Source organism: Microtus pennsylvanicus, chromosome 5 (genome assembly GCF_037038515.1).
Source record: "Microtus pennsylvanicus isolate mMicPen1 chromosome 5, mMicPen1.hap1, whole genome shotgun sequence".
NCBI lineage: Eukaryota > Metazoa > Chordata > Mammalia > Rodentia > Cricetidae > Microtus > Microtus pennsylvanicus.
Window position 1 is genome coordinate 117808964 of NC_134583.1, and position 18177 is coordinate 117827140.

General features: G+C 41.2%; 1 protein-coding gene across 1 annotated transcript in view; it reads right to left on the reverse strand.

Annotated features, from left to right (window-relative positions):
- Positions 1–17885, reverse strand: part of Noc3l (NOC3 like DNA replication regulator) — a 32253-nt gene extending 14368 nt beyond the window's left edge. Inside the window, exons 1-11 of the mRNA XM_075973963.1 lie at positions 17732–17885; positions 16561–16768; positions 13890–14022; positions 12458–12615; positions 11850–11903; positions 10284–10414; positions 7100–7261; positions 6823–6916; positions 4272–4447; positions 3916–4044; positions 2023–2154 (exon numbers count right to left, since the gene is read on the reverse strand). Coding sequence (XP_075830078.1) covers positions 2023–2154; positions 3916–4044; positions 4272–4447; positions 6823–6916; positions 7100–7261; positions 10284–10414; positions 11850–11903; positions 12458–12615; positions 13890–14022; positions 16561–16768; positions 17732–17740 — 1386 coding nt within the window. The 5' untranslated portion in view covers positions 17741–17885. The remainder of the gene's footprint in view (positions 1–2022; positions 2155–3915; positions 4045–4271; positions 4448–6822; positions 6917–7099; positions 7262–10283; positions 10415–11849; positions 11904–12457; positions 12616–13889; positions 14023–16560; positions 16769–17731) is intronic.
- Between the last annotated feature and the right edge of the window lie 292 nt (positions 17886–18177).

The following is an 18177-nucleotide window of genomic DNA, read 5'->3' on the forward strand; positions in this document are numbered from 1 at the left end:
TTTGACATTTCCTATGCTCAGGATACTGCTCAGTGTCACAGTTAACTTCCTGCTGCCTGCAAAATGTGGCACTCTCAGCTCCAGTGCCATGTCTGCCTGCATAAATGCCATGGTCCTCATCATAATGAACTGAACCTCTGAAACTGTAAGTGAGACACCCCAATTAAATGTTTTCCTTATAAGAGTTGCCATGGTCACAGTTTCTCTTCACAGCAATAAAAAAATCCTAAGATACCTATCTTGCAAACAAATTTAAATTTTTTAAAAAAAAAAATTTTTTTTTTTTTTGGTTTTGGTTTTTCGAGACAGGGTTTCAGTGTAACAGTTGTGGCTGTCCAGAAACTCACTTTGTAGATGAGGCTGGCCTTGAACTCACTAAACTCACACCTGCCTCTGCCTCCTAAGTTTTAAAGCAAGAGTTTGAAGGGGGACACCCTGTACGGCTATAAAAAAACTACTCCCAGAAGCTGTCAGGTTTTAAACAAAAATGTCATTGCTGGGACAAACTACCTGCCCAGGATCACAGAGCCCCAGAAGTCCTTAAGCAATGCAGGTTCTCGCCATTCCTCTTAGATACCCACAAGAGCTATACAATAAGACAATGTTGCTGAAGACACCAAACACCTTGTATTCACAGTAGGGGGAGATCAAGCTGGAATTTAGCTTGAGCAGTCCTCCCTGCTGGCTAACTTCCACAGCCCCTGGAGGCGCTATTCAGCTGCTGGGGGAGAAAAAGAAGCAATGCTCTTATCTAGTTGTGACTCCTCTTTTTGACTGACTAGTCAAGCAAAATGTGACACTTGTGAACAGTAGTAGCCTGCTATAGGAGCAGCTACTGCTCTCTGCCTAGACTTAAGATTTGTTTCACAGGACAGAATATAAGCCTGATACTGTAAACATAGTCAAAAAACTATGAAGGGGGAGATCACAGTACTGGGAAGAAGTGAATACTGTTACTTAGTTAAACTGACATAGATAGCCTCAAGCTGTCTTCCAAATATTTATGCTTATACTCATAGATGCATGCTACTCTCAGCCTTAATCAGAGAAGTTTCTTTCAGGTGAGCAGTGGTGAATCCATGGACTCACGGCAGTACATGAGAGTAAGTGCACAAGGCAAACAATTTTATCATCCTCTCTAAGGCTCAGGGAACACTGCGGTTAAGGGGAGGAAGGACTGTAAGAGTGGGAAAATAGGAAGATCTATGAAATGTCATTTCTGAACAACATATAACCGCTGCAATCATGAGTTCATGACCCCTGGGATGCCTGTCAACAGTCAGGCTTGGATGGAAAAGAGCTTGGACAGGCTCACCACTAACTCTGAGCTATTTGCTACTAACAGACTTAGAAAGAGGGAAAACTGGGCTGGAGAGATGGCTCAGTGGTTAAGAGCATTGCCTGCTCTTCCAAAGGTCCTGAGTTCGATTCCCAGCGACCACATGGTGGCTCACAACCATCTGTAATGAGATCTGGTGCCCTCTTCTGGCCTTCAGGCATACACGCAGACAGAACATTGTATACATAATAAATAAATGAAAAGCAAGCTACTGTGTACACTAAACTTATAAAAAAAAAAAAAAAGAAAAAAAAAGAAAGAGGGAAAACTGCCTTCAATTGTTATACCCACAGATGACCCAAGCAGGCTCCAATGGATACTTCAAGTGGTCACAGATGACCCAGGTTAAACTAAATGGGTCACGAAATGAGCCAGAGAAAGAGACTACTGTGTATATCTGCAGGAGCAAAGGATTAATGGAGATAGAAAGATTACAAAAAAAAAGAATAAAAACCAGTAGAAGGTAATCAGAATAGATTGTGTGTGTGTGTGTGTGTGTGTGTGTGTGTGTGTGTGTATACACAGAGAGAGAGAGACTGTCAGACAACAAAAGTAATCAATAAAAGTCCTTTCTTAACTATGATTTATACAACATTTATCTAATTACACTTTGATTCCACTTGTAATCCAAGATCAATTAAAGCAGAATACTTAAATGAAATGAAAAAGAAAATAAAACAAACCTTTCTTTGCATTCTTGATAGAGTTTTTCTCTTTTCCTTAAAAGTCATGAACTTTTTTGGCTTGTTAATGTCCTCTGTATCTTTTTTCAGTTCTACTTCCTTAATTCTCAGACATAAAAATGTTTTTAATATCTAATATTGGAAAGAAAAACAACAACAAACACACGGCTTAGTACTTACACCATCCCCAAAGACTCGGCAGAAAAGAATGTATACCAAATGTATTAAATGTTTTATTAGATTAACACGGAGTCTTCTTCTGAAAATCACACTCAGACATCCGTTTGTGAAAGGACACCAGTATTTGAGTAAAATTCAAAACAGCTCATTCATGAATGTAAGAGAAAAACAGGCAGACAAGATGGCACAGAGTCAACAGGCTGGAAGGAGGTTTTTATATTTGTATCTGCATGAGGGTGAAAGAAAACAGCACAGAGTCAACAGGCTGGAAGGAGGTTTTTATATTTGTATCTGCATGAGGGTGAAAGAAAACAGCAGAAAACTAGAATGGGACCCATGAGAGGGGAGAAGAGAAAAAAAACTTAACAAAGACTTTCTCTATATTTTCTACATTTAAATCTCAGTAAATGCTACTGAGATGCTATATTGTTATGCTATATTAAAAACTTAAAAAGTAATGACTACTGGCTAAGCACCTAGCATTTTGAGATTTTTAATCCCTGATTATGTTCTGTTAGGAACTGCTGCTTCAAATTTACTTACAGACATGTTTCCTCTTGTGATTAGCAATGCTACTGAAATGTGGGTGTTTTTACACATTGATATACACAAGTATTTCCATTGAGTTTCTTTTCTATTTTTGTGTTATCTTTCATTGGTCTCATTATATAAATTTAAATTTTTAGTAAAGCAACATCTTTGAAACAGTATACAGAGAAGAAAAACTTTATTAATTAACAGGTACAAATGACTAGAAAAATGGCTCCCTCATCAAAGTGCCTGCCATGGAAGCATGAGGACCTCAGTTCAGATCTCCGGTACCCATTTAAAAAGTTGGGTGTGGCAGTATGCCTATACCCCCAGTGCTGGGGGGACTATACAGAGACAGACACATCTCAAAGCTCAGTGACCAGCCAAATCAATGAGCTTCTGGTTCAGTGAGAGGCCCTGTCTCAAAAATATAAAGGTGGACAGCAATCAAAGAATATACTCAAAGTCTACCTGTACCATCAACAATCACACTTACATGTGTGCCTGAACACACGCATACACAGACCCACACTAGCAACTTCAATATCACACACATATAATATGCAAATAAACACACATGCAATGTGGGCAGCTTTACACCTTACATACTGACAAAAAAATTAAATAGCAACACAGTATTGGGCAGTCAGTTGGGATATGACTCAAATCACTAATGACATTGAAAGACACATTATTAGAAAACCATTCGGCAATCTCTCATTTTTAAATGTAATTACTACTGGATCCACTAATAAGAATTCATAGAATACTCACAATATTAAAAATAAATAATAATAATAATAATATGAACAGTGGCCTCTCCAACACTGACTATACCAGGAAAATTCTTGAGACAACTCGCTACCAAGCGGGGTGTTGTATGCTTGTGTGTGGGATGCTGAAGCTCACCGCACATCATATCAATCTGCTGCAGAAAAGGGTCCCGACTAGAAGACTTTTTTTAAGTTTTGAAACAAGGATGCATATATCTCTTTACCAATACATCTAGGAAGATATGCACGACAAACTGTCAGCGATACTTACTTAATGAATATATATATATATATTTAACTTTCCACCTTATAGAAGTCTGTAAATGAATTTCTTGAAACAGTAAAAAATTAACTTTGTAAACAAACGAAAATTTAAAACAAACTTCAAAGTAAGAAAAGAAAGGCTTACCTCTGGCCTAACTTCATAATTTCTGCCCTTTACAAAACCAGAAATCACTTTAATTACACCAAGAGAAGCTTGGCCTAATTTATCTTGTTTAAAGAGTTTCTTTACTGCTTCACAACACATTTCAGATATCTGAAAAAGAAGGCGTGACAGTAAAGTAGAGCTGACACTGGGACCAGAACCCCTGCTGTTGGGCTAAACCCTCCAAGGAGAACTACTCACTAAACCAACTCAAGTCAGGTGCATAATAAACTGCTAATTACTACTAACAGCTTATAAAGAATTTAGGGGTAAGATGAAGCAGTGTGTAATCTTCCTAACAAGGACAAGAGCAATAAACCAGTTTTAGAAAAACCCACCAGTTTTGACCCATCGTTCATCAGAGGGACAATCAGCACAATGATGTTGTTGTGAAAGTTGAAATGAGGCAGGGCCACCAGCAGCTCACACAGGCTCTTCACAGCCACCTCAGCCAGCCCTTTGTAGGCCTTTAAGGAGACCACGTTGCTCTTCTTCAGCTTCCTTTGCTTCCAGTCTAAGTAAAATGCAGTTACTTTAGTCACTAGTCAGAGCTTAAACTGATTGGCTTTTGTTTTACAGTTAACATGTATTCCCAAACTTTATCAAACTATAAAATATTTGCATGGTCAGATCTGTGTAGAACATCTTCATGGTCTCAGACAGAAGCTACAACTTACATAAAGAAGAAACTGTAAAATAACAGGATTTTGATCTTAGGACCAAAAGGAAAAAAAAAGAGAGAGAGAACATAAATCATCTTATTAATCTTTCAAATTAGTTACATGCCAAGATGGTTAAGTAGGGCTAAAAAGTTGGCTCAGGAGTCAACTCCTGGAATCCACAGGATGGAAGGAGATAATTGCCTCCCACAAGGTGCCCTCTTGACACTCACATTCCCACAATGCCATCTGTGCACCCAAGCGTATACCCACAATCAAAACAAATAAATATATGTTAAAGAAAAAATTAAGAAATGGTACTTTGGGGTATCTTTCTTTCTTTTGTGGGGGGGTAGTAGGAGACAGGGTTTCTCTGTGTAACATCTCTGACTATACTAGTGCTCACTCTGTAGACCAGGCTGGCCTTGAACTCACAGAGATCCATTTTGCCTCTGCCTCCCAAGTGCTGGGATTAAAGGCGTGCACCACCACCGTCCAAAGAAATGGTAATTTGGTATTTAACTTAATATTAAACTTAATTTCATTTTTAGTGTAGTTACATTACATTCTTTTGTGTGTGTGCACAGTATATGACTATGTGCACACATCCATACGCATGCCAAAGACAGAGGTCAAAACCTGTCTTTTTCTGTCACCTTTCACTCTACTTTTTTAATGGGTAAATGTGGGTATGTGCACCGTTGAATGCAGGTATCCACATGGTCTGAAGAGGGTACCGGACTCTTGAGAGCTGGAGTCATAGGCAATTGTGAGCAGCTTGATGTGGGTCTGGGAAACCAAACTTGGGTCTCCTGAGCCATCTCTCCAGGCCCTCCACATTATATTGTGAGACACCGTCTCTACTGAGCCTGTCCTTGGGCTTGTCAATGGCCAGGTAAGAGTCTCCAGGAACAAATCCTAGTATGTTCCAGGTGGATACCAAAGCATAAAAACAATATCCAAGCCTCCCCTCTCCACCCAGTGTCCACTCTACCACTTCTCTGTCCCACTCGGGCCAACAGGAGGCTCAGTAGCACTGTCTCAGCTGGGAACTATATGACCCTTGGTCCTAGTACTCAGGAAAGGAATTCAGTGAGATGAACTAGGAATCTGGGTTTCTTCTCATTCACCACCCAATTTTCACTATGCCCTTCTTGTTTTGGAAATGGGTATTCAAAAGGCTTATCATCCTAGCTAAGTTTTAAGTCTGTTTTTAAAACATGAACACCTATTTCAAGATATAGTCTTTTGTCTACAGTTTTAAAATAATAATAATAAGAAGAAGAAATCCCAACTGTTCATAAATGCAACAAATGCATGACTGCTTATGAAGGACTACAGCATGCCGAGCACACAGCTCGATGGTAGTGTGCATGTGTTCCTGCGTTCAGTCCCCAGCAGCATAAAAGGAAAGACAAAGAACTACAGAAATAATAATGCTAATACTAATAGCTGATAAAATAATTAAACACTTCATGTTTATAAATCAAACTGCTTCTCGTAAATCCTATAGGGTAAACAATATTATTACTATTTATTTATTGAAAAAAGCACAGAAAGGTAATTTACCTATTATGCAAATGGTAGAGAAAGGCTGAACTCTGGAAGTCTTTCTGTGTTTTGAGACAGGGTCTCCATTCTGGCATACAATGGACTTGAACTCTCTATGTAGGTGTGAATGACCCTGAACTTCTGGTATCTCTGTTTCCACCTCCCCTATGCTGATGTCACTGTGTGTACCACCACCTATGCCTGGCCTAAACAGTGCCAGAGACAGAAGCTTTCATGAACGCTAAGTAAGAACTCTTCCAATTGCACTACAGTCCCAGTCTCTAGGAAATCTGACTTTAGACTGCCTCTCACATAAAGCAGAATATAAAGTTACCTTTGTGATCATATAAGGTTAGATATGCATGTTCTTTTAAGACATGGTTGCCTGTTGGGCATGATGGTACAAGTCTTCAACTCCAGCCCTAAGATGGCAGAGGCAGGCAGCTCTCTGTACACTTGAGGCCACCTGGTCTACAAACTGAGTTCCAAGCCAGCCAGGGCTATAGCAAAGAGAAAAAACATAGGACAAAAAAAAAAAAGCTGGGCAGTGGTGGCACAGTCTTTAATCCCAGCACTAGGGAGACAGAGGCAGGCAGATCTTCAGGTTCAAGGTCAGTCTGCTCTAGAATGAGTTCCAGGACAGCCAGGGTTTCAAAGAGAAAGTCTAAGTTTAATATACCTTTAACCATTTGTTCCAGATTTTCCAAATAAAATTTATATTGGCTAACCAAGCCTTCTTCAAATTCTCTTAACTTCTGGGTTTCTTTACGAATCTGAAAAGACCAAAATTATTTTAGATTTAAAAATCAGAACATTAACTTCAAAAACAGACAAGAAAACAAGTGCCTTACACTTTGGGTTGGGGAAAGAACAAGGATTAAATAACAACAATAACTCCCTGTTTTCCCATCTCTAGTCCTCCAAAATTTTTCGCTTATAATTTTATCTAGCATCACCTTGGTGGATTTTTCTGCTTCAGTTAGAGGCCGGATTTTATAGGAAGGAGTGATGTCCTTAAATAGCTCCATCAGGGAAATGATCACCAACTTCCGGACAGTGACAGCCACATCAGGGTCCTGTTCCATCAGCATGGAACGCAACTCTTTCAGTTTTTTAATCTGTTAAAGAAATGATTCGTAAGACTACAGAATTGGCGGCAAAACACTTCAGAGAAAAGACAACAGCCCTGCATCTGACATCCTAAGTGGAATTCACCTAAAGACTAACAGAGCCAAGCTGCAATAAACTCCAATGGACACATCACCAAGTTAAAGGAAAACCATACTTCACCCATGTAGGCAAGTACAAACTATTAGAAATAGGTTAGGAGTCAGGTGTGACTGTGCACACATTTAATCTCAGTACTCACTTGGGAGGCAGAAGCAGGTGGATCTCTGTGGGTTCTGATTTCAGGGCACCCAGAGCTATATTGTGAGACTATATCTTGGGGGGGGGGATAGGTAAGGTGGGGAGGGGAGGGGAGGGGAGGAGAAGGGAGGAGTTGGGCTGGCAAGAAGCTCAGCAGGTAAAAGTACTTCCAGAGCAAGCCTGATGATTGTGATTTCTATCCTAGGAACCCTTGGTGGAAGGGAAGAACCAACTCCCAAGAGCTAAGTTTTAACTGCATTAGTACACCCATGTGCATACAATAAAAATAATTATTGCGTCGGGCAGTGGTGGTGCATGTCTTTAATTCTAGCACTCAGCAGGTAGAGGCAAGTAGATCTCTTTAAGTTCAATGCCAGCCTGGTCTACAGAGTGAGTTCCAGGACAGTTAGGTCTACACAGAGAAAGTCTGTATCAAAAAAAAAAAAAAGAAAAGAAAAGAAAGAAAAGAAACAAACAAAACTACTAATACTAAATTAAGCAAATATATAACCACAGAAGTTGTAGCTCAGTGTAGAGCACCTGACCATCATACATGAGGTCCTGGGTTCAATACCTGATACTGAAGGGAAAATATATACATATATAGAGCCAAGTTATATTAACTGCAGTAAGATTTGAAGATAATTTGCATGATAAAATACAAAAGTATTAAGTTGGTGCTAACTTCAGCAGCACATATACTAAAATTGGAAAGATGCAGAGAGTAGTCAGTAAGGATGTGAAACAATCCCGTTAGAAATAAATAAATAAGGAGTTGGTTTCAATTAACATGCTTCCTTTGAATTACTATTGCTACTGGAGCAGAACAGTGAGTGAAGAGCAGTACTCTGGCTTGCTAGCAATGTTTCCCACAGCAAGGACAAACGGGACTTCATCTATTTGCTATCCTGAAATTGTGGAGCACAGGCATAAGCCTCTGGAGTAGCAGATGACCTGGGCCCAATTACATGGCTATCAAAATGGGTAGTTGGACCTCTGAGTTCAAGCCTGTTCTACTGAGTGAGTTCCAAGACAGCCCTGGCTGTTACACAGAGAAACCCTGTCTCAAAAACAAAACAAATCTACCCCACGTACATCTAGGCAGCACTAATTAGACTTCATGGGTTATAAAACAAACAACGACAATAAAAAAAAACCTGGCATGGTGACATCATAAGATTTTAACTCCAGCACTTTAGAAGCAGATCAGGCAGATCACTGAGTTCCAAACCAGCTGGAGTAACATAGCGAGACCTTTCCCCAAACCCCCTCCACAAAAAGTCACGAAATTGGGAGATGGATTTGTTAGGGGTGATCTGGGGAGCAGTGGAAGGGAGAAATGGGGGGATTTATGAAATCCTCAAAAATAAACTTATTTTTAAAAAAATTAAAATAAGAATATCTCTATGGTTCTATGGTGATCAAATAAGAAAACAGAAATGAAAAATTATCCTAACTCCCCATTCCCCTCTCTGATTCTGGTCCATATATTACCTTTTTTTAAACTAAAAAAGACAAGTACTACTCAAAGTTTGCCCACATGACATTTCTTACCCTAAATAACAGGGGCTAGGGAGATGGCAGGCAAAATACATGACTACCAAGCTGCGTTCAATCCCCGGAACTCTTGTAAAGAGGAAAAGAGAGAATCCAGTCCACACAGGTGTTCCACATTACCATGACACATCCCTCCCTCCACAACAGCAGGTAATGTTTGGAGGCAAAATCCAATTTATCATCCAATAGATAAATACTTGTCATACTCAGATACTGGGAAAGTCAATATAACAAGAACGATATCATTTAATGTGAAATATTTAATTCTCACAACAGTGTTGAAATGCTGTTTTCTTGGGAAAAAGGACTTAACCTATCTCAAGCAGCACTTAGGGGAGCCAAGACTGAACCCCAGATTTCTTGATTTCACCATGTACCCAAGACTCAGGCAGTTTCCTTTGAGACTCTGGCTGAACTTCACTCAAAGCGTTTCCTCCATTCGTATTGTTCTCTTCTTCCTTCCTCTCACATTTCCATCCCTGTCTCCTTCTCTCTCTCTTTTTTTTTCTTTGTTTCTCTGGGTTTTTGAGGCAAGAGCTTACTTATGGATTGATTATGAACTAATAGCAATCCTCCTGCCTCAAGTTCCCTAGTGCTACGTTACAAATGTACACTATCAGCCTTGTACAGTATTTTCTAACTACAAGTATTTCTGAACTAATTCCATTGACTTTTATACAGAATGTTCCTCACTAAAACCTTGAAGTAGGTAGATATGATGATACACACCTAATATCCCAAAACTTAGGAAGCTGAGGCGGGAACACAAGTTTGAGACCAGCCTGGGAAAACTGGCACAGAAAGGCACAATGAGAGAGGTGGATGAACAGCAGCAGGCACACACTCACACACGTGCGTGCACACACATGTGGGGACAGAAGCTTGCCCCTCCCCACACACCCTCTACTGACTGGTGAGACAAATCTGCAGGAAGATTCCTCCCTAATCCAGTAACTTTAAGATATTTACCACCCTCCGAGTTGCCAAGATAAATCCTGTATCTTTGTTTGCAAATGAGGAAAACAAAGCTCAGAGTCTAAGTGGCTTTTCTAAGCTCACGAAAGAAATCAGGTTGAGATGCGGGATGAAGCTAAGATTCTGTCTACTGTTTCATTCAACTCCAGCTTATGTTTAGTTAATTCCTTTCAGTGTTGTGTGTTAAAGGAGACTAGAGCTCTTCAACAATCTGTGGTTTACACAATCAATACCACTCACATTATTTTCTGGATCTGACAGTATGGCAGATGCCAAGGCTGCAATCTGTATTTTCTTCTCCTGTAGTTTCTTCTTTCTCTCAATTAAATGTTCTTCCATGGTGAGCTCTGGAACAGGGTTTTCAATGACCTCTGAAAGAAATTAGGTTTTCCTTCTTAAATATTCTTTTACTTTCAGAGAGCGAATAAATTCATACCTTTCATTTTATATAAGTATTAACAATGGCAGTAGGCATCTATGTTTATTGTTGGGCATAACCCACCAGTCTACTATCACACACATACATGTTATTTTGCAGATGCAAAAACTAAAGCTAAAAAAGCAGCTTAGCTAACTTCAATTTCAAATTCAAAACCTAACAGAAACGGACCCAAACCCCACGCTCAAAATTTTAAATACTATCCTAACAAGCCCACAACTTCATTAGCTAATGAAACACTCTTGACTTAGTATTTTCTTAAGTTACAAAATACCATACTTTTGTTTTCAACTCTATGTAGGGCTTTGAATTGTATGTTAAGAAATTCACAGGAGCTGGGTGGTGGTGGCATATGCCGAGAGGCAGAGGCTGGCAGATCTCTATGAGTTTGAGGCCAGCCTGGTCTGCAAAGTGAGTTCCAAGAGAAAGACTCAGAGGAAACTAGATAATAAACACACAAGAATAACCTGTGATGCGCATCTGATCAGTGACTGAAACCAGCTAACTACAACGGTTGGTCTATAATCTCACACACATTTTTAATGAGGCCTGATAAATTGAAGTAAAATTTAACAGTAGTTTCATATAAAATGTATTTCCAGGTTAATTTTGATTAGTTAAAACTATTCCACTAGGCATGGCGTATGATGGCTCACACCTGTAATCTCAGCATTTGGCAGGCTGAGGCAGGATTGCCATGAGTTTGAACCCATCCTGGGTTACACAGTAAGTTTCCAGTCAACCTGAGCATATGAGACCTCGTCTTTAAAAAAGAGTGAGGGTGGGGGACAGTGAAATGGCTCAGCTGGTAGAAGGAGCCTGCTGCCAATCCTCTGATCTCCACATGCATACGTATACAATAAAAATATAATTTTACTAACTTAAATAAGCAGCAATTTTAAATGTTAAATGTTTTTAAATGATAAAAAGCCACATTTCAGTAACTGAAAAAGAAATACACTAAGCACGATTGTCCTTAAAAAAAAAAAGATTGTACATCACAAAATCAATTCTGCTGTTTTCAAAAGTAATCGTTTTTGTTAAGTAGGTCCTTTTCTTATAATTAGAAGGATTCAAAACAGTAAAAATTAAAATTTTTCATGTTTGCCTCGCCATTGAAAAATGTAATTGTGCACACTTTTCCATAATAAAAAGTATATCAGCCGGGCGGTGGTGGCACATGCCTTTAATGCCAGGACTCGGGAGGCAGAGGCAGGCGGATCTCTGTGAGTTCAAGGCCAGCCTGGTCTACAAGAGTTAGTTCCAGGACAGGCTCCAAAGCTACAGAGAAACCTTGTCTTGAAAACAAAACAAAAACAAAACAAAACAAAAAGACCACAGTCAACTACGAAGATGTGTCTTATTACCTTCCTCAACTTCCTGCTCTTCTTCATCCTCTTCTTCTTGCTGGCCGTCTGTGACTATTGGACAGATTTACATATTAAAGCCGTGATAACATTAAGTGGTAAAACAGAACAGAGAAGGAACAGAGGGGTGGTTACCACAAATCTCAGGCTAGGCAATAACAGGGAGGGAGGGAGGGAGGGAGGGAGGGAGGGAGGGAGGGAGGGAGGGAGGGAGGGAGGGAGCTAGCAGAATTTAGTGTTTGTCCAGACGGCGTTTCCCAAGTACATGCTTTGCTACAAATCACTATAACGGTGTCTTTGATTTTTGTCTTTTACTATTACTTCACAAACACATTTTCTCTTTCTTTCTCTACCTCTGCCCCACTCCCCTCTCTCTGAAGAGATAATCACCCAAACCTTATAGCTCTAGTTGCATTCTCAATGAAACAGATTCCCAAAAGAACTATCTGTGACCCTGGCCAGAATTACTAAGTCCACTATATGCTAATGGCAGCTACTCTTACTCTACAGATATGACTAAAAGCCAAATGCCAAACTTTGAATGAAAAAAAAAAAAGTGTGTTCTAGGAGTAATCTAAGTGTAACTAGGGAGTCAGCCATCGACTCACCTGGCTTCTCCCTAGTCTGTGGGATTATACCGCTTTTATCCTTGATAGGAAGCAAATGAATCAGCTCCTTCTCAGGGGCGGTCTGCAGAGTTCTTGGCACTTTTTCATATTTAGCTATCACACTCTCATGCTTTCGTTTCTTGATATGAACTGGCTCGCTGCAGAAAAAAGTTCAATTTCAGTCTTAAAGGGTATTCTTCTAGAGAGGCCTCTGTTGCAGTGATAAACACCATGACCAAACACAACCCGAGGAGGAAAGGATCTGTTCCCAGCTTACAACTGGAGTTCCTTATGAAGGGCAGGAACGTAAGGTAGAAACTGAAGAAGCTATGGCGGAACACTGCTTATTGGCTTGTTCCTCCTGGCTTGCTCAGTTTTCCTTATACCAGGACCACATGCCAAGAGATAGCATTGCCAAAAATGGGCTGGGCCCTTCCAACTAACATAAAACAAGAAAATGCCCCCACGGGCTTGCCAGTAAGCCAGCAACTCTCAACCTGTGGGTCCAATCTCTTTGTCAAAACTCGGTCTCTAAAAATATTTACACTACAATTCATAAGAGTGGCAAAATTACACTTACGAAGCAGCAATGAAAACAATTTTATGATCGGGGGTCACTCATAGGTTTTCTGTCCCCCAGTAATATGTTTCTCTGCTGCCTCAGTAAGCCAGATCAAGCTGAATTTAAAAAGTACAACAGGCTTATTTCAGCAAAGCAAATCCCAGGTGGGTTCTCCAATCCCAGAGATCAAGGCCGGAGAAGCCGCCCACAGAACTAAAGCAGGGAGATTATATAGGTTGTAGGCGAGGGTTGATGACATATCCCCCACAAAGTGGGTTTGTACCCAAATATGGTCAAAAGCTGAAAGCATCAGGCAGGGACTTGGGCAGCGGGCAACTTCAAGGGAGGAAGCTGCAGTGCAGCCAAGAATGTGGAACTGGGCTCTTTGCTGCCTTTCCTTTATTCAGAGACTCTGAGCTGCCCGGGTTTGGAGAGACAGGCATGAGGCTTGCGGGATCTAGCAGGAGTGAGCTGGAGGTTCCAACCGAACAGCTACCACAACATAAGGAACTGTATTAAAAGGCTGCAGCACTGGAAAGGTTGAGAATCACTGCTATAAGCCAATCTGATGGAACATGGTCTCAAGTGAAGGTCCCTCTTCTCAGATTACTTTAGTTTGTGTCAGGTTGACAAAAAAACAAACAAAAAACTAACCAGCACATGTACCTAAAGGCTATCGTCAGAAAATCTATTGTAAACCAGGCAAGATGATACGTGCCTATAATCCCTCTGGGGATTATGAAGGCTGAGGCAGGAGGACCATCAGTTATTGTCCATCTTGAGCTACGTACAGGGTCCTGGGTCTGATGCTCAGAACCACATTTGTAACGCACAGAAATGTGAACACTTATAATCCAGATGAAATATTACCTAGAAGAAAGATCTCTTGTAAGAAAAGATGCTTTTTGTCCTAAATCTCTCATCAGCTGTAAGTCATCTTCATCCATCATATCTAAAGGAAGGGCTTCTTCCTCCTCCTCCTCTTCCCTCTCCATCCTTTTAACTGTTCCACCAAAAAAGAAAAAAGAAGTATTAAAGTCCTGCATTTTTTCTATCTCACCTCCCCTTCCTCCAGTACTCCCCATGAAAGCACTACTGACATGCCCGTGACAATTCTTTTCCTCGTGGAGATGCTTTGCACCCAGCAAAGGGCTAGCAGCTTAGTATCTGATTCCTGAAATCTAGAAATCATGTATTCTGAACTGAGAACCAACGGCTGAGTTCATTAGCACCTTCTCATCTCCTGTGACCTTTGCTTCACTTCAGCGGCCCTCTCCAAAGGCCAGGTCCCAAGCCTTGGTGCTCATTCTTGGACCACACCATCTGTCCTTCCAGTATTATTTGGTTACTTCCAATGTACTGTTTTACTAACTACACATATAGACCTCTATTTCTTCAACCATTGCTGTTCTGAACACTAGAGTGTTCTGCTTTTGTTCCCTGGCTTAGGTTGCAGGGTTACACTTCCACCATTCTCCTGCTTACACACTTGGCAGCTTTCCTTTCTATATTAAAGTTACTCATCCTATAACAAAATCCCAACCTCACTCATCATTCTAACTTCCTTTCCTGCTCACTTTCTGTGTTCCCTTTATTCACCTTTTTATTCCCGTGTGTCTATATGATATATCTGTGTGTGCATATCTGTATCTATATATCTATATATAACCCTTTCAGAAGTGCATTAGATTCAACTTTGAATAAGACAACCTTAGTGTTTTCACCAACAAAACTTAACCTTCCTAACAGCAGTAAGACTGATAAATACTACTATGTAAGCAGGCACAGAATGAAACTCCTATCTACTTTAAAGGACATTGCATTTCTCAAACCAGAAATTGGTGTATATTGTTAGCCAATTTTTTCTCTCCCGTTGACTCTTTTTTTCTATCACTGCACTTCTAGCTCCTTCACCTGCCACATTTCATCCAAGGACCTACTCTGCTATTTTAGTAAGAAAAGTGAGGCTACAAGGGGGAAAAAAAAAATCATTGATTTTCTTCATATCAGACTTAACAGTGTTTGCCTCCATCTTTTTCTTATATTCATCCGTCTCTCATGATTTCACTTAGATGCTAAGCTGTAAGAATAAATTTTTTCCCTTTTACTTTTATTAAGGGAACTATTAGCACGTTACACTTTTCTCTTCCTTCCTTCCTTTCTTCTCTCTCCCTCTCTCTCTCTTTCTTTCTTGCTTTTCTCTCCTCTCTCTCTCTCTCTCTCTCTCTTTCTCTCTCTCTTTCTCTCTCTCTCTCTCGTTTTCAAGAAAGGGTTTCTCTGTGTAGCCCCAGCTGTCCTGGAACCCCCTCTGTAGACCAACTGGCCTCAAACTCAGAAACCTGTCAGTCTCGGCCTCCTGAATGCCGGGATTAAAGGTGTGCACCACCACCATCACCACCTGGCAGCACATTACACTTTTCAGGTTGTAAAACTTTAGAAGTTTTAGATACTTTCTCTAAAAGTATCTATAATCAATCAACTCATTGTTCCTAGACTGGAGGCTGAGTGACCAAACAAGACCACATGGTTACCATCACAAATCAAAAGAAGAGCCCACATTTCCTGACTTCCAAGCAAATGATCATATATCCCTTACGATAATGCTACTACTGGGTCAAATATGTCAGGATTAAGAGATTAAGATGGTTACAGAAAAAAACAAATCGTTCTTTAAATCAGCTTCAGAACTGGCCTGATTCAAAATGGTCACATTCTTTTCCTATTCTGAGTATCTGAAGTTCTTGGATAGTTCTACAACAATTAGACCTGAATTTCAGCCCAAGTCTACAAGCTGAAAGAAAACCACCAGTTTAAAAAGGGAAATACCAGCTGGGCAGTGGTAGTGCATGCCTATAATCTCAGCACTCAGGAGACAGAGGCAGGCAGAACTCTGTGACTTCGAGATCAGCCTGGTCTACAGAACGAGCTCCAGGTCAGCCAGGGCTACACAGAGAAACTCTGTCTGGAAAAATAAAAATAAAGAAAAGAGAGGGCTGGAGAGATGGCTCAGTGGTTGAGAGCATTGCCTGCTCTTCCAAAGGTCCTGAGTTCAATTCCCAGCAACCACATGGTGGCTCACAGCCATCTGTAATGAGGTCTGGTGCCCTCTTCCGGCCTGCACACAGACAGAATATTGTATACATAATAAATAAAAAAAAATAAAGAAAAGAAAAGGAAGTTCCTATTGGCAACATGGTGAAGAATGCACGAATGCAAAGCAGTCTTAACTCGGCTCTCGGTGAATGGGAAGGTGACAGTGCCGACGTGTAGCCCAAAATTTATTTACACAGCTACTCGGGGTGTTTCCCAAGTACTACATTGTTAGATCTGCTGTCTAGACCAACTAAAAGCAGAAGCGAGCTTTGTCACAGTGCATACATCTTGAAATGCTTTCTCATACTGACTGTGGTAAAGCATAAAGAAATTCTATCATTTCCTAGACCATAAACACAGGACGAATGTTACTAGAACACAAGTCACCTCCACAGAGAACACTTCAGCGTAACCAGAGACAACTAGGGTGAGTGAAGGCTCTCATTACCTGGCCATTTGCTCTTTGGGTCCTCCAAGGGGACTGGTTTCTTGGACACGGCATCTTTGACAGCTTGCCTTAGCTTCCTCTGCTCTTTTCGGTACTTCTTGATAGTACTCTGTTGCTTAAATTGCTTATTCTTCAGTTTGTTTTCGAGTTTCACTTTACTAGTTTTTATCAGCTTGCGAAAGCTTGGGACCTGCTTTTTATTCCTCCTCTAGAAAACAACAGAAGGGGCACTGCAACTTAGAAACTTAAATTGTTTCTTAAATCAGGTTAAGGAAAATAGCTTACAAATTAGACCAATTTCACAAATGTCTCACAATTGTGGATCCTGTATAAGAACTAAAACCAACATAAGGCAGTAGTAACTCATCCTACAGGATGGCACTAGAGCATCGGTGACTCATGACAGAATTTTTCCATAACCTGATTCTACCTGAAATGAAAAACGTTATGAATCTCTTATCTTGAGGTGCATGGTTATTCAAGGGTAGCTTAACACTTGTACCATAACCCAAACAGAGCAAAATAATGGCTACCTTTAACAATAACAATTGGCATTTACTTTGTGTTTTATTAATCCCAAAGCACTCAGACTTCTCAATCGCCTATATAATGATCGTCACATAACAGAGGAAGTGAAGGTTACAGAAATCATGCAACTCAATGAAGATCCCTGATCTAAGGAGGGTAAAACTGAATTATGTGTTTGGATTCCAATTCTCTTGCTGGTAATTGTTTTATAATCCAAATCCCAAGACTCCTTCTAAATTTCCCTCTCCATCTCGGAAATCACCAGCCTTCCTATCTCCTTAAACTTTAAGTGGGAAACGGGTCCTCTCCGGGTCCGGTTCAAGAAGTCTGGACTTGCTTCTCACGTGTAGGAAAGGATTGAGAGACAGTCTGGAAAGACTCTTCAGTCTGACATCCTTCAGATGCAGGGCTCACTGCTGGCCTCACACCTGCTCCCTGAGGCCGTGCTTGGTCACCGTGAGCGAGGAAGCAAAAGCCCAGTAAGGACCCGAAGCAGATGGTGCAAAGAACCGCCAGGAGCCCCAACACAGGCCACCGCCCCCTATACCAGAGTGGAAAATCTACGGTAAAGACAAGCTAGGCAGGGACCCTGTCAACCCGGGAAACCGTAAGTCACGGGGGCCGAGGACCCGAGGGCACTTACCGCCTTCATCCTTGGGCCTGCAAGGAGTACCGCAGACAAGATCAACTGGAAGGGGGAGACACAGGAGCCGGAGAAAGTAACACACGTGCCTAAAGCACAGCTTCACTCGAACAGGAAGCCGCTGCCAGCCCCACACCTTTCTGCCACCGGAAACGGGAGGCGGGACTTCCGTCTTCTGGCCGTGGCGCGCGCGCCCCCTGGGGGCTCCGGTTTCGCTCCCGGCGCTCGCTTGCTGACCCGGGTGAGGCGTGCTGAGGCGGGGTGCTGCTGACATCGGTTGAGCGGATGGCCCAACTGAGGGGCTAAGACAGGTTCCTGCCCGGGTTCCTTTGAAGTTCTGGGGAAGACAGAAGGCGAAGCCTTGGCCCTTTCAGTCGCCTTCGTCTCGCGGCTCGGTCTGTTGCGGATATTCCCCTTCCCGGTCTTCTAGAGGGCGGAGAGAAGCT